A 24,490-nucleotide genomic window follows, 5' to 3' on the forward strand; every position below is an offset into this window, starting at 1 on the left:
TTGCCAGCTCGGCTACTGACTCGAGGAGCGAGGGGAGGGCTGCTGCAACGCTGTTGGGAGGCAGGTACGTTAACAGCAGGCCCACTTGACCCTTGAGGTCCAACTTCACCAGCAGGGACTCACACCCGACAAGCTCCGGAGCAGGGATCCTACGAGGTACTAGAGACTCTCGGATAACAATGGCCACACCGCCACCCCTTCCCTGAGCTCTCGGCTGATGGAGCACCTGAAAACCCTCTGGGCACATCTCCACGAGGGGGACTCCTCCCTCCGGGCCCAGCCAGGTTTCAGTAATACATGCCAGGTCTGCCCTCTCGTCTAAAATTAAGTCCCGGATGAGAGGAGCCTTATGAGCTACAGACCTGGCGTTTAGCGACAACAGCCTGAGACCAGGGTCCTGATTACTCGTGCCATCTGGCCTTGGAGTGGGACTCATAGGGCCGGAAGGAGGGATCTCTGTAACGTAGCGAGCCCTCCTTCCCCGGTAATGGCCAGCCCTAAAGTCCCTGCCATATCTGCCCCTCCCTGTTACGACCGTAATGCTCCGGCCCACTCCCGTGTCCGTAATTCCCCCAACCACCCCAATGACCCCCGCATTCCTTGACAGGTCCTCCGAATCAGACACACTCATTCGTTCACCCCAAGCAGTCCCCACAAAGTAATTAAAACACGAAAAATACAACAGTAATGGGCAATAAAAAGTGGGATCATTCACTCAATCACATACAAATCCCATACACTCACCATACCAGTTAAAAATTGCGCAACCGTGCGAAGTTCGTAGGCGGATGTACAAAAGGAGTAGGTGTGGGGTTAATCCCGGTCACAAGGGGAGAGAGCAAATTCCCTACCCACGTCCTCTTTGTCCTCCACTTTCCTTTTCTGCAAGAGTTGTAAATACCGAGTGGCATGCACAGCTCTCGGCGAGGACGGAGATCAAAAAACTCCATGGCCGAGCAGCAACAGCCAGAGTGGCAGGGGGTGTGAGTGGTGGAAGCAGTTCAGGGAGGCAGCGTTGTCTGGGAAGGCAAGCCAAGAAACAGTCACAGATGGTTGCAGTACTAGTAGTGGCCACAGGGATCACAAGCCAAGATTGTAAAAGCCGGTCTGAGGTGGCAATAGTTAGATGGTAATTAAAGCAATAGTTAGATGGTAATTAAAGCAATAGTTAGATGGTAATTAAAGTCAGAAGCCGAGATGGAGGAGGGGGGGCGCACCAGGATCATCCACGGCAACGATGAAAAAGCCAGTCACATGGGTCCATAGTGCAGAGTAGTAATTCCCAATCCTGCCCACAGCCGTCAGAGTACTACCCCCAAGCAAGGTGTCCCTCTGCGGCCAAACTCAGTCCAACACAGTCCAAGCAAAGTCCAAGCACAAGGGGTTTCAAACCACCCTCGTGCCGCCCCCATTCGCCTGGGGGGGGGGAAGGCCGTTCCCGATAGCTACCAGACGATACTAGCGTTGTTCGTGCCACCCGTGCTGTCGAAGGGGAGGGGGAGGGGGAGCTGCTCATATGTTTCTTCCTCACCGACTCCCAGGTCTCAAAGCAACCCGCAGCAGTTCTTCGGCTTAAAAGCTTACTCGAGCCGTACTTATCGTCTCTGTGGGGGGGCTTTCTTTGATGACCACCGTTCCCGGATCCTCTCCAGTTCTTCTCGCCCAGGCTTAGCTCCTTGGGTGCTAGATACCACTGCCGCCACTACCAAGCTCAAAAAAGAAAAAAGCTGCCCCACAGCTGATTCAAAAAAACCGCTCTACAGCTGATCTTCAGAGCCATCGCACCGCAGACTAGCATAAGGAGGAAAGATTCGGCGCGTTCCAGGTGCCTGGGGAGCGTTTACGCAACCCCCCTCCAGCCGAAATTACACACCTGGGCTGCCTGCTCGATCACCTCCACGGAGGACTTCTCCCTTTGGGTATCCAGGGGCTCCGTCCCTCTCAATTCCGCTCCTCTCTTTTTCGCAAAACTCGAGCATTACGCTCGAGCAGCCATCTTCCGCCTCGCACATGCGCATTCAGCCTGGCAACCACGCAGAGGAGAGCCTTCTCGGTGGCAGCTCCGACCCTATGGAACGATCTCCCCGTGGAGATTCGTACCCTCACCACCCTTCAGACCTTCCGCATAGCCCTCAAAACCTGGCTGTCCCAACAGGCCTGGGACTAAAGACCTCAACCCACCCGAATTGTATGAATGTTGTGTTTTTTAACGATGTACTGTCTCATGTGTTTAATTTGTATGTCCTCCCTTCCTTTTGAACTGTAAGCCGCCCTGAGTCCCCTCAGGGAAAAGGGCGGCATATAAATAAAACTACCTAAACCTAAACCTAAACCTAAACCTATCAAGAGACACCATTGGAGCAAGCAGAGAATTCAAATGGACAAATAGCAACTCTTTATTAGGATTCCATTGAAATTGGTTCTCACCCATCCAGGCCTTCAAGCCTCCAGTCACTTGGACAGGACTCCAACTGCATTTCCTGTCTGGCCTGGAGAACATACTTAACCCCAAATATTTGGGGTTAATTACCTCATCTGGTGGTTTAATGTAAATGGTAAACAGCAAGGAGCAAAGAACTGACTCTTGTAACAACCCAGAAAGGAAAAACCATCAAGCCAATCTCTCCTGCCTCACAACCACCAACCAGTAAAGTGAACCACTACAACATAAACACACACACACACACACACACACACACACTCTTACCAAAACCAGGAACTAGCATGCTACATTAAAATGTAATAGAATGGTGTTTCATTCTTAAGTAGAAAGATGGTTTCATCCAAACAAAATTTAAATTATAGGCATACTCAACCAATATTGCTATGCAGATACACCTCAGGACTGATATTACATTAAGAACAACATCCAAAACTTGTTTGTATAAGCAACCTTTCAAGCTTCATTCAAGGAGATCATAAGCTGGCCTTGAATATTTTGGCACCTGAAGCAAAAATCTAAAGTAAACAGTCAGGGTTACATGATAATCTTTTCAAGTGATTAAGATTGAGCTGGTTCATCAGCCTGTTGTACAAGGACATAGAGTAGATTCAGTTAACTTTTAGAGAAATAAGTTTGTGAACTACGTACTTTCAGAAGTGGTTCTAGGTTTCAGAAGAGTGTAAACCTCTAGGTGGGGAAACATTGCCCCAAGTCAAAAGCTCCAGACTGGGACTGTCTTAATCAGCTTCCTGCTTATTCAATGTTACTGGTGCCATTTGTGGCAACAATGACAGTTGGAATTGATCTTGTTTGTATACATAAGCAAATGTTTTAACTACCTGGAAAGAGAGCAGGAGATCAATAAAGGACCACAAGGAATTTAAGCTAGTAGCCAATACAAACTGTTGGTTTTAGCTATATTCAATATTATAAGATATAACATCCAAGGGTTCTTAACAGCTGCCTGAAATAAATCCTGGATATACTTCAGTGTTTTAAAAACACAAACAAGAGAATCCTATCAAGTAATCCACAATTCAGGCTGTCCAAACTTATTTACTTCCAGATATGAGAGCTTCAGTTCCCATAATCCCCTGCCTGCACATCATCAGAACGCAAGAAAGAAAATACACTAAATAATGTCCCATTTTATCTTAATTCATTTCAGTGCCTACTATATAAATCTAAGACTACAGATATAGAAATGTGCAATACAGTTATACATACAGTATGTGCACTCACAAGAAAATCCTACTGACATCAGTGAAGCAATCTGACAATAATCCAATGTGCACAAGATCACAAGGAGATTCATGGGCCCCTCCAAAATCCCTCCAGAGGGTGAGTCAATCGAACTCTGGAGGTTATGGCATATATTCAGTGGAAAGGGGGAGTTGTTGGAAATAAGGACATAACAATAGGAGCCCTTTAAACAAAGTTTCTACTATAGCCATGATGGCGAACCTATGGCATGCGTGCCATAAGTGGCATGAAGAGCCCTCTCTGTGGACCCGTGTGCCATGGCCAACTGCTCTTCTGGTTTCCGGTGCACGCATGCAAGATCAGTTGATCTTCGCATGTGCAGGAGCCCCAGAACTTCGGTCTTCAAACCACCTGGTCTTCAGATTTCTGGCACTCCAGTGCACGCAAAAATCAACGGGCTGGCATGCATGTGCATGCCGGAAACCAGAAGACCAGGTGGCCGGCGCAAGTATGTACCCCGGCCAGCTGGTCTTTGAGTTTTCAGTGCTCTGATGCATGCGAAGACCAGGTGGTCAGCGCGTACATGCACACTGGCCAGCTGGTCTTTGAGTTTCTGGGGCTCTGACCCCCCCCCCCACAAACGTTCCAGTTTGGGCACTTGGTGCCAAAAAGGTTCGCCATCACTGCACTACAGTCTTATAAAATAAAGCCAATAATACTTTATAACCTCCCTCTCTTATGAAAATGATTTTTTGCAATGCAGGAGGAGGAAGGAAAGAAATACATGTTCTAATGTCTTCCCTTCTACTCCTAGAACACTTATTGTTATGCATTATCTTCAGAAAATTGCATTTGGAAAGGGGGAAGAGGAAGACCTTGATATGTTCTTTATTTTTCTTAAAGACATTGCTAGAGGACATTTGTGATAAAAGAATAAAAGGGAGGTAGACCATGCAGCCACTACAAAAGCTTATCTTATTGATTTAAGGCACAGTGTAACCTACTACTACCAGGTGACTCTGCGTGTGTTAGCGTACAAGAAAAAAGATAGTTAAATCAACAAAGTGTTAATACCCCTTGATGATATCTGGAATTCTTTTGCTTACCTTAAACACTCATAAGAAAATCAAAACCCAAATTCAACAAGGTTGCAGGCAGTGATATTCCAGAACTATCTGCCTTGTCCACATTCAGTGTTGATCCAAAAATGATTATCCCTGGGGCAGGGTCAAAAAGACAAGATGGCAAGCACCCATGGGATAAAGCCTTGCCCCTTCTTCATGTGTGTCACATACATGCAACAAAGGGTGGGCGTTCAATTACACAAGCAAGAGCTTGACTTTTCTGACAAACACTCCACTCAGATGCTCCTGGCTCTGAGACAATCTTTTTAGTTGTCCTCAAGCCCTGTTGCCTTCAGTCCTCATACTACCTACCCAAAATGCTCAAAGGCCACACCTGAAAGACACTGGGCTTAACAAAACAACCACATCTGACTCACTGGACTTGAGAAAAAAAATCAGGAATTAAGAATGGTTAAGCAGTGGATTCATCTATCTAGATCATCAGTGGACTTCCTCTTGCTGGAGGTTTTCAAATGTAATCCTGCACTCAGCACTGAGTTGACTTATATGTTCCCTTCAAATTGTTACATTCTATGGTTCTGTGTAACACTTACTACATCTTCCGGATGCCAATAATGGAATTAAGTTTGCCTTCCTCGTCTATTTTACGGTAGTTATTTAAATAAATTTATCAACCACTTTCCTACTTGTAATCTGCCATTTATGGCAGCTGCAACCAAATAAATAAATACACAAAATTCAAAGCATAAAATCAATAAAATTAAAATCAGGCATAATAGCTTCTCTAATACCTTCTTGTAACTGCATCCCTACATTTTGTTACAGGTAGTCCTCAAGTAACAATGATAATGGAGCCTGCCCATTATGGTTATAAGCCGTAATGGTCATAAAATGGATTTGTCACGTGATTTTACAACATTTTTTTTTGCAGCGGTTGTTAAATAAACCATGTGGTTGTAAGTGTGAGCACTGCAGTCAAGTGAACACTGTAGTCATTTAGCAAACCCATCGTTTGCTGAGGTGCTTTTGTGCTGAAAACCAAAAGTGCCAATTTTGAGCAAAATTGCAGTCTTATGATTGTGGGACTCTGCAAACAGCTGTAAATTTAGCCATGTGCCGAGTGCCAAAGTGTGATCATATGACTGTGGAGAGGCTGAGCACTGGAACTTCCTTTTTTTTCAGTCCCCCTTTTAGGTAGGTCATAACTTTCAACAGTGCTAAGCAAACGGTGGTAAGTCAAGACTACCTGAACATGGAACTAGCTTTAACTGATAACAAGTAGGAAATACCTTGCCTGTGCCTAAGGCTTTATTGGTCCTATTTTGTTACTACATAAATAGGACTCACAACAAAACACTTTCTTCTACAAGAAAGGAACTTCTTATACAATGGAAGAAAGGCCTACTTTGGATCCTGTCAGTCAAACATCTCTAACTATCGGGATCCAGAAGAAGAGCTTTCTTTGCCACAGCACTCATTCTTTGGAACACTTCTAAGGTGAGATCTGCCCCAGAGGTGGTATTCAGCAGGTTCTGATCAGTTCTGGAGAACCGGTAGCAGAAATTTTGATACCACCTCTGATTGGCCCCACCCCCATCTATTCTCTGACTCCTGAGTCCCAGCTGATCGGGAGGGAATGGGGATTTTTCAGTAACCTTTCCCTGCCACAACCACCAAACCATGCCCACAGAACCAGTAGTAAAAAAATATTAATCCCACCAATGATCTCCCCCCACCCTCCTATCCTTCCACAAGGGCCTCAGTTGGCCTGGAGTCTTAGTTGGGGGATTTCCACACTGGAGGTGGCAGCTAGATTAATGACAAATTCTCCCCTCATTGCTCTCCACCTGTCCATCTTTTTGGTCACCACTTTGGTGTATTCTCGTTGTGTTCTTTTTCATTGTTTATTTTATGGTTCTATTATTTTACTTCGGTTCTGTTTACACCCCTTTCATTTTATTTATGCCTGGAGTAGCCCCTTGGTGAGGCAGGGGGCAAATAAAATTTAAAAACGAACAAATAAATAAGGTTGCTTCCTTATCAAAGTGCACCTGCGCCTGGTTCCAGCAAGCCAACAAAACCTTCCTTGGGGAATGAAGCAAGACATTGCATTCTTTCTCATGATTCCCATTTTCAGCTTTAGTGTGCCTGGCTTTTTGATCCAGCTCACATTCAACCTTTGAGGCAGTGAGTATGCTTGGTGATTTCCCTTGGTATTTGCCAGGCTCTAAGGAAGCTGGTTTGGAACAAAAGCCATTACCTTTTCTGCTTCTTCTCGACTCATTGCCAGGGCAAGCTGGAGCTGGAGCTCCTCTTCACCAGTGGTCTGTGGCCTCGCCTGCTCCATGTCAGAGTTGAACCGAGGTGATGATGAAGAAGCTGAAATCAAAGACAAAAAACAATTAGTAGGGCTAATTAGCTAATTAGTAGGGCAAGTAGAATGAAAGAATCCTCCAAAATGTGCTCTGAAAGAAAGTCCAGTTGTTTCTATAGTGCTTTTTTAGAAAATGGGCGCACAGTCATTAGTGATCTACAGAAGCTTCCCCGTAAGAATATCTTTTTTAGAATATAATAACTTTATTGTCACTTTTTTGTACACTCGTACACTAATCAGCATTCATTAAAATGAAATTTTGTTGCCTACAGCTCTCAAAGGGTCACCACCTCCAATATACACTACATAAAGCTATCTGTTAATTATTAATAACAATTTATTAAATATACAGGCCACCCAACTCCCAGTGACTCTTGAATTGTCTAGCATAAGTACTCTGAATCCTGCTGTACTGAATATGGAGAAAGAGATGGAGAGAAAAAGACTAAGAGAAAGAAGAGTGGGAGGCAAAGGATTGAAAGATGGAAGATCACAAGAGAAAGGGAGGAATTATTTGTAATATTTTTTTCCAAGGAAATGCTGCCCTCAAGAGAAAAGCAGTCCTCCACCCTCCCTGTCCTAAATATGTTTTTTACAATAATCTCTTTATGTGCTGTTGGTTCTCTCCATTTTCTGCCTACCAACCTTCTGTGTTTTAATTTCATATGATGTCCAACAGTCAAAGACTATGACTAACCCACATGTAGTGGGCAAAAAAAAATGCTTCATGATGGGAATTTTATGCAGTTATGTTTTATTTTGAAAACTCCAATCCACTTGTGTTTCTATAGCAACATTGAGTTTGGTATGAGGAACAAAAAGGAAGTACATTGGTACCGAACTAAGATTCAAAACAGTGGTATCTGCAGGGTGTTGCTGGTTTTGTCGGTGGAGTTATAGTGTCACAGCACAAACCCCACTCCTTTGGGTCATATTTGTGATGTTGTGAGGCACATATAAAAGACACAAGCCTTTATTACAATGCTGAGGGGGTCTAATCCCCTTTCCCCATCCACACAGATAACACTGTTCCTAAAATTCTGTCAGAAACTATGAGTGTGTAGGATTTAAGGCTCATATTGTATGCCTAAAAATGTATTCTCCTAGACTCAACATCTGGCATGGCAATACTGCTAGTGCTATTTTTTTCTCCCCGTCCACATCAAAGTCATAGAATTAAAATGCAATTCTCTGTTAGTTTATTCAGATGGCAACCCCACTTCTAAGGGCTTTCTTTTAGTCATGGACTTTTACCTCAGAAGCCTCACTGAATATATTCCCAACAACTTCTAAACAAACAAAAAAATGTTGTTATTTACAGCCACTCAAGGAATCTAGGAACTCAGACATTTCAATATCCACAATGCTCTACAGGATGCATGGTAGAAGTGGTTAATTATAAAATGGATAGTTTTGTATACTATATAGAAACATTGAGCTTTTTTAAAATTAAAATTTTTGCACCCTTATTACTTAGCTTGCAAAATTCCAACAACTGCAGTCCTGCAAGATGAATATGCCCCTTGCTTATTTTATGACTACATCAGCATCTGCTCAAATTCACTGTTACAAATGTCTTGTTTACTTTTCGATTAATAACACTGCACAGTTCTGGGGGGAAAAACAGAAAGGAAAGAGAGACAGAAGGACAAGAAGACAGACAGAAAAGTCTGGGGAGCTTATTTGTTTCCCACACAATTTTATGGCTATTTCTTAAGGCCTAAATATACCATCCATTCCTAGTTCCTTATTATGTCATTACTGGGGAGAGAAGCTGATTGTATGGATTACTACTTGAGCTACGTGAGCCGAGGTGGCGCGGTGGTTAAATGCAGCACTGCAGGCTACTTCAGCTGACTGCAGTTCTGCAGTTCAGCTGTTCAAATCTCATCGGCTCAGGGTTGATTCAGCCTTCCATCCTTCCGAGGTGGGTAAAATGAGGACCCGGATTGTTGTTGGGGGCAATATGCTGACTCTGTAAACCGCTTAGAGAGGGCTGAAAGCCCTATGAAGTGGTATATAAGTCTAACTGCTATTGCTATTGCTAGCTTTACTGGCCACTGGAACATATATCACAGCTAAAAGATCCATTTCATAATATACAACATTCTTAAAAAGCAGTTCTTTGCAGGAATTGACAGATAATGTAGATAATAGAACAGAGAATAAAAAAATCTATGCGACAGCAAGCCTATGACATGTGTCAAAGGTAACATGCCATGACATTTTGGGTGACATGCCTGTTTTTACCAACACCTGAAAACTACTCTCAAAAGCATGGCCCATTCTCGCATGATTTTCAGAGACTGTGGAGGCCACCCAAGAATGGGGCATGCTCTCACGTGGCCTCCAGAACCTCCGGAAGTCACGCGACCTCTGAAAATCATACAAGAACTGGCTATGCTTTTGGACAGATTTCATAGGCCGTAGAAGAACATTCTTCCAAACCAAGAATAAAAGCCTTGTGTGTCTCAAGTAGGCCACAGGAGCTTGTGAACAGAAAGAGCACATTGCCTGAAGGTAAGCAGTGCATGGCAGAACCTGAGGAGTGCAAGGCTGCAGGGGCAATGGCATCTTGGGGAATGGTTTTTTGAGTGGCAGCAATGGTGTTGCAAAGACTAAAGTCATGGCCCATGCCTTTACTTTAGGCCCAATGCCAGCCCTGTCTCCAAGTACTGCTGTTCACGGTGGTTTAGATGGGGTGAGGGGGGGGATGTAGGAGATCCTTCTATTTTGTTCAAGTAAGTGTGACACAACAGAAGAATAAAGTTAACCATTTTCTGAATTTTTGATAAGCCAAACCCAAAAGGCTGGTCATCACTCCCCTAAATATACAGAATTCTCAGCAAATGCAGTTACAATGAGTGGTAAAGGATGGTAAAAGATGCTGGGAATCTTAATTAAATACTACCTAAATAGCCATGTTCCCGTCTTACGATTTGGTCCTCTGAAAGCTTTCAAAAATGCAAAATGATAGGGCTGTATACCATGGCGCTTCCCCATTCAATCTTATATTCTCCATGTGATCCAGAAATATTTCAAGTGGAAATATATGTAACTTTGTTCAGTTAAACATACTTTTACATCCCTGCAGGATTAGGGAGTCCAACCTATTAAGATTTATCTAGGATTCTGTAATTGCATTCAACTGAATGAAACTATACTTTATATCAAAGTTGTAAAAGCTATGTAAAGATCTATAAAATATACTGGGGAAATATAAAAGATACTGGGGAAAACCTCAAGGAATAAAAAAATCTACGCACTTGGAACAGTTTCTATCCATGGGCCTTTTGAATCTATGCCCATTCCTACTATCAGCAATCTGTGACCCTCAAATATTATTTGATACTTGCCAAGTTTCATTTCTCAAGCTCCATTGCGATAAATGGTAGAAATTTGGAAACATTTCAGGCAGTGTTGCAAACAATTGCCTCCAAAAGAATATGCTTACATCTTTACATTGTAGTATATTGCAACTGTGGTCAAGATGTCTATGAATTTTATTACGGGATCACTTGTCCCCATGAAAGCATTCACAAATTAGATTATATGTTTTCAAGTTTCCTTTGGCAAAGATGACTTGTTCTGCCAGGGGAAATGTGGCACAGCCACATACCTTTGCAGTACTCACAATTAAAGGAGGATGGAGAACCTCTTGATCTGCTGTAATCATCGCCATACTGTGAGGCCCGCCGTCCATAGGCAAGCTGGTGGCTGTTGCTATTGCTGCTGCTAATGCCCATCCCTTCAACGGACATCCGCTCTTTGGTTTTCAGGGCGTAGGCTCTTTCCTGCTTCAGCCTGTCTTCATCCTTCAGCAGGCTCATCACCTGCTTCACCTTTTCACGAACATTGATGCCCTGGTCTTTGCCATCACGGTCTATGTACTGGAATTCCTTTAAAGTCTGAATGGTATACAGATTCTCCCGGCACTGATGAGCCACCTTCTCTGAGCCTGTTTTAATGAGGTAGTCCAGAAGAGTCAGGGCCTTGTAGACATGACGCCAGTTCTTGCCACTGTCATTCAGCCGTCTCCAGATCATACCCATGACCTCTGCAAAAGCCACTGTATTGAAGGTCAAGTCAGCAATCTCAGACATTAAAGAGCTGGGGGGTCCCCAGGGGTCATTGGAGGTGGCCTCACGCACCTTGATTTCTGCTTCAGAATAATTGTGCACAATGTTTTTCACTTGTCGACGCAAGGCTGAGGTCGTCATGGCTGAACTGGAAAAAAGACCTCACTCTGCAGAAAGAAATTATCCAAAGAAGAAAACTTGAGAGGCCTCAGGGAAGAATCAAAGCTTCAGAGTGATTGGTTAAGAAGTGCTAATTCTTCAGTTTCCACAATGAGCTAGAAAACAAGAAATGGAATCTGTATTAAAATTATGGTTCAGTTCAGCCATTTTAGCTAATCAGTTGTTTTATTTTATCCAGTCAGGGGGGGAAATGCATTTTTTCCTTTCTATCGCTCTCTTTCTGCTCTATTCTTCTGCTTTATGTTATGTCTTCAAAAGCTAGAGCTGTTCCAGATAGTTCTAAGCCAGCCATGAATTATTCAGCTAGAGTATTTGGGCAGAGTGCATATAGAAAACTCCTTTTGTTCCTGAAATACCTCTACACTATTTTTTTCTGAGTACAATTCTGCATGGTGAGTATATTGCAGTGGCCTCTAAATTTACTTTTGTCACTTTGAGGGCCATACAGTACTCTAAACATGGGTGGGATGAAGTCCTGCGGTTCTGGAGATATTTGAAGGGTTTTAAAGAGGAAATGAATGTTTTAAGCCTTTGCATTTGTTTTACTTTTTATCTCCACTCAGTAAAAACCTTCAAAAATGCACGGTTAGAAAGGAAATAGGCAGCCCATGTTAGCTTTGGTAATATATTACCTCATGATTATGGGGTTTTTTAATACCCAAGAGCTTATATTAACTCACATGGTGGTATCTCCTTCTTCCCCATAACAACCCTACACCATAAGCTGAGAAAAACTGGTTCACAGTTATCCAGGGACATTCAAGATTGAATAATTGAGGACTCAGATCTGGATGTCACCAGTCCAAATTCAGGCCTTTAGCCACTATGTTACATTGGCCTTTAGCACGATGGGCCATATTATCAAAGAACCCTTATTTCATGAGCAACTATAGTGGGAAAAATCTTTCAGAAAGAAGATAAGAAAATAACAAATCCTTGATGTTACAGAAATACATATCAGGAAATTCTGGACTTTGAATTTCGACAAGGACAAGTACTGTATATGTACTGTGATATGCTGAAGCCAGGCCCTACTGGTTCATGAAAGCCAATTGTTTCATTTTTATGGAATTTTGCAAGTCACACAGATCAGCTGTTTGGTGGCTAGCAAGATGGGGAAGTGGCAGCAATGGACCAGAACTAGTTGTTATACATTTACTGGCACACCATTGTACTGTACATAACAGCTTTCTTTCATAGTAGGCAGTCTCAAAAAGAATAATTATATTATCCACCAAAAGAGATCTACATGCCAAACTAAGCATCCATCTGTGCAAAGAGTGGGCTGTGAATAAACACCGCCATTTACACTGTGATCGAGGTCTCACTGAAAGGATTGAACATATTTCTGCTTCAAATAAGAATGCCAATCTTTATCTGAAGCCCTTTTTTCATATTGTGGAAGCTGGATGAAAAAAAACATATTATAGTTTTCTACTTTAGGTTTTTCTGAGTAAAGTGGATAAGATATCCAAAATAATTTGGAATCAGGTTTACAGGTAGTAGTTAATAGACATCACACCAAATCATTTGGCATCTGTATAATTCAACATAGCATACATGTTGTGAGTATATATTCCATGATACTTCTTTTACTTTACAAATCTAGAGTATCTGAGAACAAAAACAAAAGCATATATTCAAGTTTCCTCAATGTAACACAAAAATAAATTATGAACTACAAAAGCAAGATCATATTTTGCACTCCTAAAAACTTGCAAAATACAGTACAGCTAAAGCATTTATTTAAAAATCAACATCTTTTATTGTTAAAAGACAGAGGTGGGTTGCTACCGGTTGCACTGGTTCAGGAGAATTAGTAGTGGAAAATGTGACTGCATCGCCGAACCAGTAGGGAAAGCAGGCTGGCCATGCCCCCGAACTGGTTTCCCGGTCATCCATGCCGTTGCCGGCATCTTTTTTAGTCATTTTATAATGTTCTGCACATGCGCAGAACAATTTACAGGCAACTGCACATGCACAAGCAATACACGGTGGGGGCGCACGAGCAGAGCAAACCGGCGGCAGCAACCCACCCCTGTTACAAGGGCTAAATTTACTGTGAACATTTTTAAAATAAGAAGACATAGGAGTGAGAAAATGTTTTTTTTAAACCTTTCCTCAGTGATCAAGGTCAAACTTCCCTCTAGTGTTAAAACTACAGTTCTCAGCATTCATCAGGCAGCTGTAGGACAATGAATTATGGAAGGCTATATTAAATATCTTACTATCCTGGCACATTTTTACTTGACCTGGTAAAGCACATAACAGTTCCATCCAAATACTATAAGTAAAAGGGATCACATTCCCCATTTTTATCCCCAAGGTAGTTATCCTGTAACTTTCTTTCTTTCTCTGTATCTTTGACTTCTGAAACTTTAGTTGCGATTTATCATTTCTATCTGAATCAATAGATAGGGATGATAACTGTGCAGCCACCACACACAGACATACACATACATGTACACTGGAACATGTTATCCATTGAATTTTATTACACTGGAACATGCTATTCATTGAATTTTATGTAAGTCAACGATGAGATTATGAATTCATATAGGCATCATTGCAATGGAAGTGACAGGAGATTCTGTAACACTCAGCCTTCTTCAAAGACTTAAGCTAGTTTTCCCAGCTACTAAATTGTTTTTCAATTTATTTGAATCCTGCCAAAATTAAACTCTAAATGATTCACAATATAATAAAAAAACATGTTAAACTCTCACTAAAATCGTATTAACAATAAGATAAAATCAGTTAATACACACAATCAAATTAAGAGTGGCACTGGTGTTCATTTCTAAAACCTTGTCAGAACAGCCAATTTTTGAGCAGTTTTATGATGTTTACCAGAGTCATCTATATCTCAGATGAGAACTTATTTCACAATATCAGAGCAGCAATAAAAAAGCACAGCTTCTGAGTACTATCTCCAGCCAAGGATACATAGATTTGTATGCTCATAAGTGCATTAAATGTCCTAAGCAAGGATTGATAACTTTTCACTTTTTTTCCAAAGATATAAGTAGTACATTGGATATGAAGAACCATTCAAGTTGTTGCTGCTTGAAGAAGGTCTTAAGTAAACATTCTGGATTTCTTGGATTAAAAAAGAAGCAAAATTGATGTACTAAGCTCCCAGTAAATGCAATGCATCTATTTTACCCAAAAGGCCTGCACAGAAAAAACTGAACATTCTTCAATCTTCATTCTGTCTAGTGACACTCTTATTATTATTGCCATACCCTAGCAGCTTTGAAATGTTTTAAAAAAACAAAAGCATACCCTCTACCCCCAAATTTAGCCTATTCTGTCCTACTAAGAATGTGGGGTCACCTCCCACTTAGTGACTAAGTAAACAATGTCAGATTTCTGGGCTCATTCTCACATCCCTACTGCACAGATGATTTATATACTGGTGGTCCCAACTTACCACCACAATCGAGCCCAAAATTTCTATTGTTAAGTGAGACATTTGTAAAGTGAGTTTTGCCCCATTATACAACCTTTCTTTCCACAGTTGTTAAGTGAACCATTGTAGTTGTTAAATTAGTAATGTGATTGTTAAGTGAATAGAATAGAACAGAATAGAATAGAATATACTTTATTTGTATGCCGCCCTTTTCCCTTAGGGGACTCAGGGCGGCTCACAATTCAGGGGGAGGGAAGGACAAAACAAGTACACACATGAAGACAATACATCGTTAAAAAGCACAACAGTCATACTATTCGGGTGGGGTTGAAGTCTTTAGCCCCAGGCCTGTCGGGACAGCCAGGTTTTAAGGGCTATGCGGAAGGTCTGGAGGGTGGTGAGGGTACGAATCTCCACGGGGAGTTCGTTCCATAGGGTCGGAGCAGCCACCGAGAAGGCTCTCCTCCGAGTAGTTGCCAGTCGACATTGACCGGCTGATGGAATTCGGAGGAGGCCTAATCTATGGGATCTTATTGGCCTAATGGAGGTAATTGGCAGTAGGCGGTCTCTCAAGTACCCAGATCCAATACCATGAAGGGCTTTGTAGGTGACAAGTAGCACCTTGAAGCGTACCCGGAGATCAACAGGCAGCCAGTGCAGCTCGCGGAGGATAGGTGTTACGTGGGTGAAACGAGGTGCACCCACGATCGCTCGCGCGGCTGCATTCTGGACCAGCTGAAGCCGCCGAATACTCTTCAAGGGCAGCCCCATGTAGAGCACATTGCAGTACTCCAGCCTAGAGGTCACAAGGGCATAAGTGACTGTTGTGAGAGCCTCCCGGTTCAGGTAGGGACGCAACTGGTGCACCAGGCGAACCTGGGCAAATGCCCCCCTGGTCACAGCTGACAAATGGTGTTCAAAAGTCAGCTGTGGGTCCAGGAGGACTCCCAAGTTGCGGACCCTATCTGAGGGGCCTATCTGTTTCCCATTGACTATGCTTGTCTGAAGGTCACAAAAGGGGATCATATGATCCCAGGATACCACAATGGCCATAAATATGAATCAGATGCCAAGCATCTGAAGTTTGATCATGTGACTATAGGGAATGCCACAATGGTCGTAAGTGTGAAAAATTGCCATTAGTCACATTTTTCAATGCTGTTATAACTTCGAATGGTCACTTAATGGTCTGTTGTAAATCAAGGATTAACAGTAATAGGGCACATGGCAAATATGGCTTGCTTGGAGGGTAGGGGGAAATAACACTGAACTTTGCTCCCCATGTGCAATATAGTATTTGAGTATCTACAATCTAAAGTAAGGCCTTTGAGGGAGCTATCTTTAAATATTCCAGAAACTGATAAAAAGATTAATAATGGGAAGAAACTTCTCTTAAAGTCAATGTGACAGCATTACCAGTCTTATCTTTCAATCTTCAGGCCAAGGTAGATCTGAAGAATTTTAAATGTTTTCTTGGAATCCACAAGGGGTTCAGAACAGTGGTGGGATCCTCCCGGTTTAACAACATTCGGTGATCGTTGAGGCAAACCGGTACACTCCCAGCTGATCGCCGGAGCTACTGGTTTGCCTGAACCAGTCGAATTCCACCCCTGGTTCAGAAATAATCTAAGTGGGACACAAGATAAATTACTGAAACGTTGATAATATAATGGCTTATATGTGCCTTTCTTGAAAAAAAAAGTTTTTTTCATCATGATGGAACTTAATTTTAATGTTAATTTTCATACAGTTTTATTTATCAGATATTATATTGTACACCACCTGGGGCCCCTCTTTGAAAGAAAAGGGCAGTTTAGAAACATGAAATACAAATAAATAAACTACAGATAGAAAAGGTTGAAAACCTTTTTAAAATCGCACTTGTTTTGCCTTTATAAAATGTATTCTTGTACTGATGCATGTTAATAGGCAATTCCAGAATTTACATAGAGCAATCATAAATTCCAAAAAACAAAGGGAATAAAAACAGGTTTGAAAAGAATAAAGGACAAGTTTGTTATAAAATGGGTGGATATGTAAATGTTTTAAATAAATAACATAAAAACCACAATAAATTTAATCAGAAAGATTAACAGGAGTTTGTGACCGAAAAAGGCAAATTAAAAAGTTGTTTTTAAAAGAGAATCTTAAAGCTACAGTTAACTTATCTAGGTTGCAAAAACTCGACTGACTGCTAGATGGCAGCAAAGAGAAGGGTATGGTCGTTCATCAGAGGGGAGGCTGATATAACTGGAGATTTTTGTGAAGTAATATGATTCTATGCAGGGGTGGGCTTCAAAAATTGCAGCAACGTGCTCGCTGCCCCATTGCTGGGTCAGCGTGGTCATGGTAGGTATGGCCAGCTTGACCTCCTGCACCATGGCAAGGGCCTCTGGGAGGACGTAAACTGCTTCCCCCAGGCTCCAGAGGCCCTCAGAACCTCTAAGTAGGCCCATTTTTCCCCCTCCCCGAGTCTCCGTGGTGGCCCTGCACTTACCTGGCATGATGAACGGGCTGCGTGGAGACTCCTGGGAGGGGTGGGGAGAAGGGAGGGACAGGCATGGCCAGACAGGGATAGTATTGGGGGGGGGTTGCCGAACTGAGCAGATTCCTAGCTAGAGGATCGCCCAAATCTGTACGAACCCCCAGCAGCCCACCTCTGGTTCTATGCTATTTAAAGCTTTGCGTGTAAGTGCCACTACCTTGAGACTGGCAACTAGTAGAGAGGGATTTCTTAACAGTCAAGTGAATTTAGAAAGGGTTCATTTTTAATGTGGGCCAGTGTGCTCATAGTAAAAAATGACAATAAAGGTTATCTTATCTCTTATCTTCTTTGGAAGAATACCTGGAAAATGTTCCTGAACATCACAGAAGTCAAGCGTAATCTAGGTCAGGGGTCCCCTGCCGGTTCATGGACTGGCACCAGGCCGCAGCATGCCAGAAACCGGGCCATGCAAACAAGCGAAGTCCCATGTGTGTCATGCAGGCAGCACATGAAACCACGCCCTTGTTGTGGCCCGCCAGCAGAACTGGCAGCAGATTCAGGCAGTGAGGAGGTTGGAGAGGAACATGGGCCAGTCCTGGAGTCTGGGGAAAGCTCTGATGAGGGCTCTGTGTCAGAGGCAGAGAGGGGGCCAGAGCCGTATGCCAATCATCAGCTGCCTTCAGAATCAGACATCAGTGAGGCAGACGAACAACTGGAGCCTGTTCCCAGTGTGCGCATGCGCAGAGTTGCCAGACGAAGGGAACAGCTAAAGAACAGGGGGCGACTTGAGAGTAAGGTCACAGGTGAACAATGAATGGCCCCTCCGAGAGGAAACAAAAGAAGAGCGAAAGGGGAGTGGAGTTTGCAGAAGTCAATTAGTTTGCTTAATTCGTTCATGACTGTCCGAGACTCTTTGCCAAATTTGCAGATATCAGCCTGTCAGCTCTCCAAGCCAGATAAGGTCTGTGACTTTAAATCCTTCCTTGAAAGACTTTGCTGGATGTGAATGAGAAGAATTCGAAGTAAATTAATAAAAGGGGTTTTTGTCGGGACAAGGAGTTTGCTTCATGCTCTCGAAAAGCGTTGGTCAGAACAGTCCCCTCCGGTCCATGTAAAAACCTCTCTCCACAGAACCAGTCCCTGGTGCCCCAAAGATTGGGGGCCTCTTATCTAAGTGACTCCATGAAACTGGATGAAGAAGGCAAAAGTTGATGTCTGACCTCAGAAGACTTTCCTGCTGACTCCAAGTTTGGTAATAATTTAGAATCTTTCTCAAAATGCACTGCCCATCAGCTGATTCATGTCTCTAGCATAACTTTTTGAAAAGCATCTCATGTGACAGTTATTGGAGCAACTTGAATGTTGTTGAAGATACAAGTATATTAATTGAAAAATCTAACCATCAGCCAGTAAGAAGCAGATGCTGTCATTTGATCTTCAGTTATGAGGTCTCAAATTTTCTAAATAATATTTGTTTATTCTATACTTAGAAAATAGTTACATCTTTCAAAAGTTTCAATCTTTTTTCATAGTTGGGAGACTAACAAGTAACATTTTCCTCTGGATATTTTTAGCCAATAACGAAACTATGGACAAAAGATCTTCCAATTCTGTATCTGAAATATTAATTATGTGTATCTGAATCTGAAATATTAATTATGTGTACCTCTTAAACGTAACCCATTAGAGAAGCTTATAGGAAATTCATTGTAATTCAGTAGTTTAACTCCTTTCTTTCACACTTTGCTTCTTAAATTACTCAGAATTAAACTTCCTTGTATATGGAGTATGAAGTTTGGAGTATGCATGACTCCAAAAGCAGAACAAAAATGAGTCATATCCATTTTTCTCTAGGTCAACTCCAACTTTTGCAAAACCTACAACCTGGGTATATTCCTCCATCCTAACACAAGGTGAGACATGATATATCCTTCTCCACCCAAAGGAAATGACAGTGAGTCAGGGATGCAGAATCTGGAAATACATGGCTAGCAGAGTTTCTTTTAACAGTCATTTCCCCATATTGATTTCTGTACACAATCCAACCCATTTACTGTTTTTAGAACATCGTAGTGCCAGGAAAAATGACCAAAGCCAAAGCATTATACAGAATTGGTACACACCACCAGAAGAAGTAAAAAAAAAGCCACCTATTTGCATTGAATAAGAATAACATGATGCAACTAAGTTGACTGCTATTGGAACTTGATATACTTAGTATGCTATAGAATCACTGGAGAATGGACAACTCATAGCAAAAGCTAAAAAAGATTTGCATTAGCTGTAAAGTTAATGACAGATCACACAAAGAGGCCATGATGACTCAACTATTTGAGCCATCAGCAGGTTGTCACAATTTCTACGCTGTGTGACCACAGCCTCATGGAACACAAAACTCTGGGACTGAGAAGCATTGAGTATTTATATGGTAGCCACAGCAGTGTTTGTTAATAGTTTAGTGCCATAGTTAATGTCAGCTAATCCAAATAAGAAAAGGGGAGGATCAGAAATGGCAAGGTTCTGGGTGTGCTCCTTACAGAGAAATGCAAGGCAGCAAAATAAAGAAATGCACAAGAAGGAAGAAATACAGGAATCAAATACTATATAGAAAGTGTGGGAAAGAGACTGATTTATATACTATGTTGGAAAAGTCTGGTCAGATCATTTGTCCTTCTGGTTCAGCAGATTTTCAGGAATGTCTTTCATCACTCATTATACTTTTAAAAATGATCGAAGCCAAGGATTTTTCCACAGTAACAGAAATATTGCAGGCCTTCATGGGAATCTCAAGCCATCAAGGCCCATGCTGGAGACATTTTGGAAATTGCACATCTGGAAAGTGATAGGTTCTCTATCCCAACCTCCAGAAATCTGCATGCGAAATGTGTGCTTCCTTCCCTGCTAGCATGGCAGAAAATACCAAAAGATGTTGGCAAAGGGTTGAAGAAAAGCTGGAGGCCAAATGAAGCCTTGGCCTTAAGCATGCTGGGAATTAAATGAAAAAAAGGGAGTGAAGTATTGAAGTTTGAACCTGAAAGGCCAATCCCAGAGGAGCAACTAAAAGAGGCAGAGAGAACTTGAGGCTGCAGAAGCAGCTAAGTTGCAAACTGAATTCAGAGCGATATTGGTGGCTCCCAGAAAAAAGCAAATGAGTGGGCTGCCACGTAGGTCAGCTCTTAATGAGCTGAGCAACAGCCCACCAAAGAAAAGGTAAACAGCTAATTCCAGAGATCTGAGTTTCTAGAAGGCTATGATAGAAAGTCTACCACCTCTTCCTTCTGAAGCAAATACTCTATTACTGCTTTTTAAAGAATAATCATTGGAACTTGAGGAGTAGGGTCAGGATTTTTCTTTCTAGACAATATTGGGTTTCATCTCCTTGAAGAGTGCCAGGCACAAGGAGCATTGAGTGCACATCCATTTTAGAAACCTCCCAGGGAGCTTCATTCACAATAAAAAAATAAGATCTAGTAACAAATACTGGGATAAAGGAGTTAATGTGGTACCCCCACCCCCACCCTGTTGTAAGGACTGCTTTGGACTAGCATGGACCAAAGCAGAGCACTGGGAATATGGGCAGTGTTGATTTCTTCCTATACCCTGAGAATGTGCAGAATATCTTGTAATTTTAGCTTGCCTACATCCAAAATTTAGGAAGAATCTAAATCCTTACTTTCAAGGCAAGCACAAGCCTTGTTAACTTGTCATTTTTAGCTCTAGAAACAAGAGGTAGGAAAGAGAGAAGTTTTTGCTTATGGAGTGCTGCCAAGGGTGTTTAAAAGCAGCAGGTTTTATTGAACACAATATTCCCAGAACACAGAGAGAAAAACAGAAACGGTGTGGTAGATAAGACAGCAGCACCAGGAAGCCACATATGAAATTACTGCAGTGACCTTGAATAAAAGAGCCATCAAGAAGGGAACCGAAAGCAGTGAAGAGGCTAAGCAGCAATCATTCCAGACTGCCAAGAATTCCTTATGTTTCTGACACATTCCAGAAGCTGCCACCCAGTCAATGGGGAACGGTAGGGCAAACTCTCCTGTATCCTGATGCCAGATTTTCTCAGCGGCAACAAACCAGAGAAGGCATCCCTCTCAGATGGCTCCAGCTTTTTTTTTTTTTAACATGCAAGACTTGGAAAGAGTTTCCTGGTGGAGTGGCTCATCATTTCTCAGTTGCCCAATAATATCCTGTCTTATTTTTTGAAACATCATCGATATTTTAGTCCCCATCAGAGAAAGGAGAATAGTCCTAACTTTAGAACTGGATAAATCCAGGGAAAGCATACCAACAGGATGAAAATATGAATGGGAAAGGACATAGGGAAGAGGTGAAACTTTGCTGCTCTCCTTTTTCCTTCCTTGGTTGTCTCTCCTTAGAAGGAAGAGGATGATAAACTGCATGTTTCTCAGAATAAAGAACTTTTATTTGACTTGACAGCATCATAAAACCAAGGATGAAGCCATTTATTTTTTATTTTTTGCTCAGATGTGGTAGTAAATGGATGGAAGTAAGTGGCCATGTGAGGTTGGGGAAGCAATTTCTAGCCCAGTACAATTCTCAAGCACTGGAGACAAGCATGAAAGGAAGACTATATCAGTTACATCAAGCAGTTGTCTTTAAAACTCCCCCAAGAAATTCAGGATTTCTGAGAACTAATTTCTCCAGGGACATTCCTGTTTCGAGAACCTTGCCTCCTCTTTTATTTTGTCCCCCCCCCCTCCCCTTCTCTGAGAAGTCAAGGCAAGAAACCTACTTACTCATCCTTTAAGGAAGCTGCTACACCGGCATCTAACTCTTTCAACAACCTTCCGTTGACTGGAAGGGACTGAAGGGACTTTTAAAAAATTAAGGCGAGAGACTGACACTGGCGGAGTGAAAACAATTTCGACTTTCCACAGCTGACCCAAAACACAAAACACATCCCCGGAGACAGGGACTTCAGTGGTTTCAAAATGTAAGCGAGGAAACCGGTCCTGCTGCAATAGATGCGCTCATTCTGCCAGAGGGGGGTTCTGGGCTCCTTCCCCGAGGACTCCTACAATGATGGCATCTCTGATGGCACCTCTGAAAGAGGGGCCTTCCCCAGCTAAGGCACCCTGAGGAAACTTGGGTTGGTGGCCGGGCCAGGAGCACTCGTGGGTGGCCCCGCTCACGGCCTGCCACGTGCTTATCTGGACCCTCGGCTGGCACTCGCCGCTCTGCCCCTCTGTGCGCGCATGCGACGAAGCGGCAGGCAGCCCAGCCCCACCAGCCGGAACAGCCGGCATTACATAACCTTGCCGCGATCCCAATCTGGGTCCCTGAGACGGAGGTAGCCAGAGGCCGACGAAGAAGGGGTGTGGGGGAACAGGGGTGGGGGAGGCGGTTTGATTAGGAACACACATGCACCACCTGCCTACCAGTGCGGGGAAACACACACGTACGCACCTAGGGGAAAATCCAGAGGAGTTGCTGGAGGCAGCCGCTGCCTAGCAGAGGCCCGATCTTTCGAATTAAATGCGCCGGGGGATGGGGTGGTAAGTGGGGACCGTCGCGAACCAGCGGCCTCAGGACACCGGCAACCCGTAAGAGCGAGCGGAGGAAGGCAAGCGGCTGTCCCAGGCTGCCCGCCGCATCACCGTCATTCCGGCGGCGAGCGAGGGAAGCTGCCTCGTCGGCGCCAACCGCAACCATCGCCTCCTCTCCCTCGCTCCTGCTTTAGGGCAACGTCCTCGGCGGGAAGGAAAACAACGAGGATCTCCAGACGCGGCTGAAAACTTCAGGCGCCGTACTGCGGGGAGCGCGGGGAGGGGGAGGAGGGAAGCGGGGGTGGGGGAGCGTCCCTGCGGCTGAGTGTTGCCAAAGTACCGCTGACCCTCCGAGAGGGCTTCACTGCAGTCAGGAGAGCTCTCGGCGTCCAGAACTTTCCTTTCGCTCCCTCCTCCCTTCCCGGACCACTTTCCCAGCCGAGCCGCCGCCGTCATACCTGCCGCCTCGGGTTCCTGCTCTCGGCCGGGGCTTGGTTCGGCAGCGCCATCGGGCAAAAGTGAGCAGGGATGGATCAGGTTTGCTAGAGACAGATGCAAAGCGGTCACCAAGGGAGGAAGAGGAGGAGAGGGGGCGGAGCTGCGGCAAGGAGGAGGGGCCTTCTCACCTCGGGTTTCGCCGCGCTCTTTCTCTCCAGGGCCGGGGAGCCTGGGCTGTGGGCGGCAGGTGGCGAGATCCTCCTCAGCTGCTACCGCAGCCTAGCCGTGCCAAGAGCCAGCCGAACCCGGATCCGTCAGCGCAGCGCTCCACGCCTAACCCGCGCACCGGGTACCTGGCGCGGAGATGGGGCGCACCGCCTTTTCCACCGCCGCGTCAGGCAGGCCAGGTGCGCGCGCGTTCTGGGTGGGAGGAAGCTTGGTCTGCCCACCACGGTGAAAAGTTGCTCGGCTCGCCGAACGGGACTGTTAGGATCGTCGCCGGATCCCCGCGCGAGTCCTACCCCGGCGGCTGCAACGTTGGTGCCCTTAACTGCGCCCTTTCTACCCTTTGACCGAACCCGCCTCGTACTTTCGCGCCTTCTCTCTGGAAACCTGGAGCCAGACCTGACCAAGATATTATGAAAGAGGAGCCAGGGACTCCCGTGTTTCGGCGGTATTTTCAGCGGGCGCGAAAGGATAACGTAGCAGGATTCCGGCCAGCCCCTCTCTGGTTTTTGGATCGGAGCTGTGAGTGAGGTTCGCTGGACTTTTCTGTCGCCAGAAACACAAAGCTGCAGGCGAGGCCGCCCACCATGCGGTTTATTGCTTTCTCAAGTCTCTTCAGCGAGATTTTGACAGGCGCGGGAGCCGCACTGACACCGAGGGGGAACGGCTTTACCACTAGGCCTTCCTCGTCCCTCGCCGCCTGGCCGCAAAACTCTCGCCAGTCTCTGGCCTTTCCACCTCCTATCTGAATCGGAGGCGGGTGGTTTTCGTGCGCGCGCACTTACCCACTGTACCCACTGTTTCCTCATAGCGGGTAATCCCTTCCCCATGTTCTCCGGAGTGAAAATCATCTTTCTGTGCACATTAAGCCTGCAAACTGGCTCCCTTTTCTCACGAAAACTCGAGGTGTGGGAAGACTTCTCTGCATTGTCGAAATGGCCAGTAGAATACAGGGTGGTCGACGCGCCGGTGCAGTGTAGCGTCCCGTCCCTCCCAGAGTCCTATTGCTCAGGAAGGTCCTTAACTTTCCCTTTCAACTGGGGAAAGTGATTAGGG

General features: G+C 44.1%; 1 protein-coding gene across 4 annotated transcripts in view; it reads right to left on the reverse strand.

Annotated features, from left to right (window-relative positions):
- The window catches only part of EPN3 (epsin 3), a 54,653-nt gene that overhangs the window by 28,650 nt on the left and 1,513 nt on the right, over positions 1 to 24,490 (reverse strand). For 3 of the 4 annotated variants that reach the window (XM_032210971.1, XM_032210973.1, XM_032210969.1), the window contains exons 1-3: positions 23,230 to 23,390; positions 10,740 to 11,459; positions 6,992 to 7,110 (exon numbers count right to left, since the gene is read on the reverse strand). In XM_032210971.1, coding sequence (XP_032066862.1) covers positions 6,992 to 7,110; positions 10,740 to 11,325 — 705 coding nt within the window. In that variant the 5' untranslated portion in view covers positions 11,326 to 11,459; positions 23,230 to 23,390. The other variant, XM_032210970.1, reaches the window with a different exon arrangement.

The sequence above is a fragment of the Thamnophis elegans genome, chromosome 2, assembly GCF_009769535.1.
Source record: "Thamnophis elegans isolate rThaEle1 chromosome 2, rThaEle1.pri, whole genome shotgun sequence".
NCBI classification, from domain to species: Eukaryota; Metazoa; Chordata; class Lepidosauria; order Squamata; family Colubridae; genus Thamnophis; species Thamnophis elegans.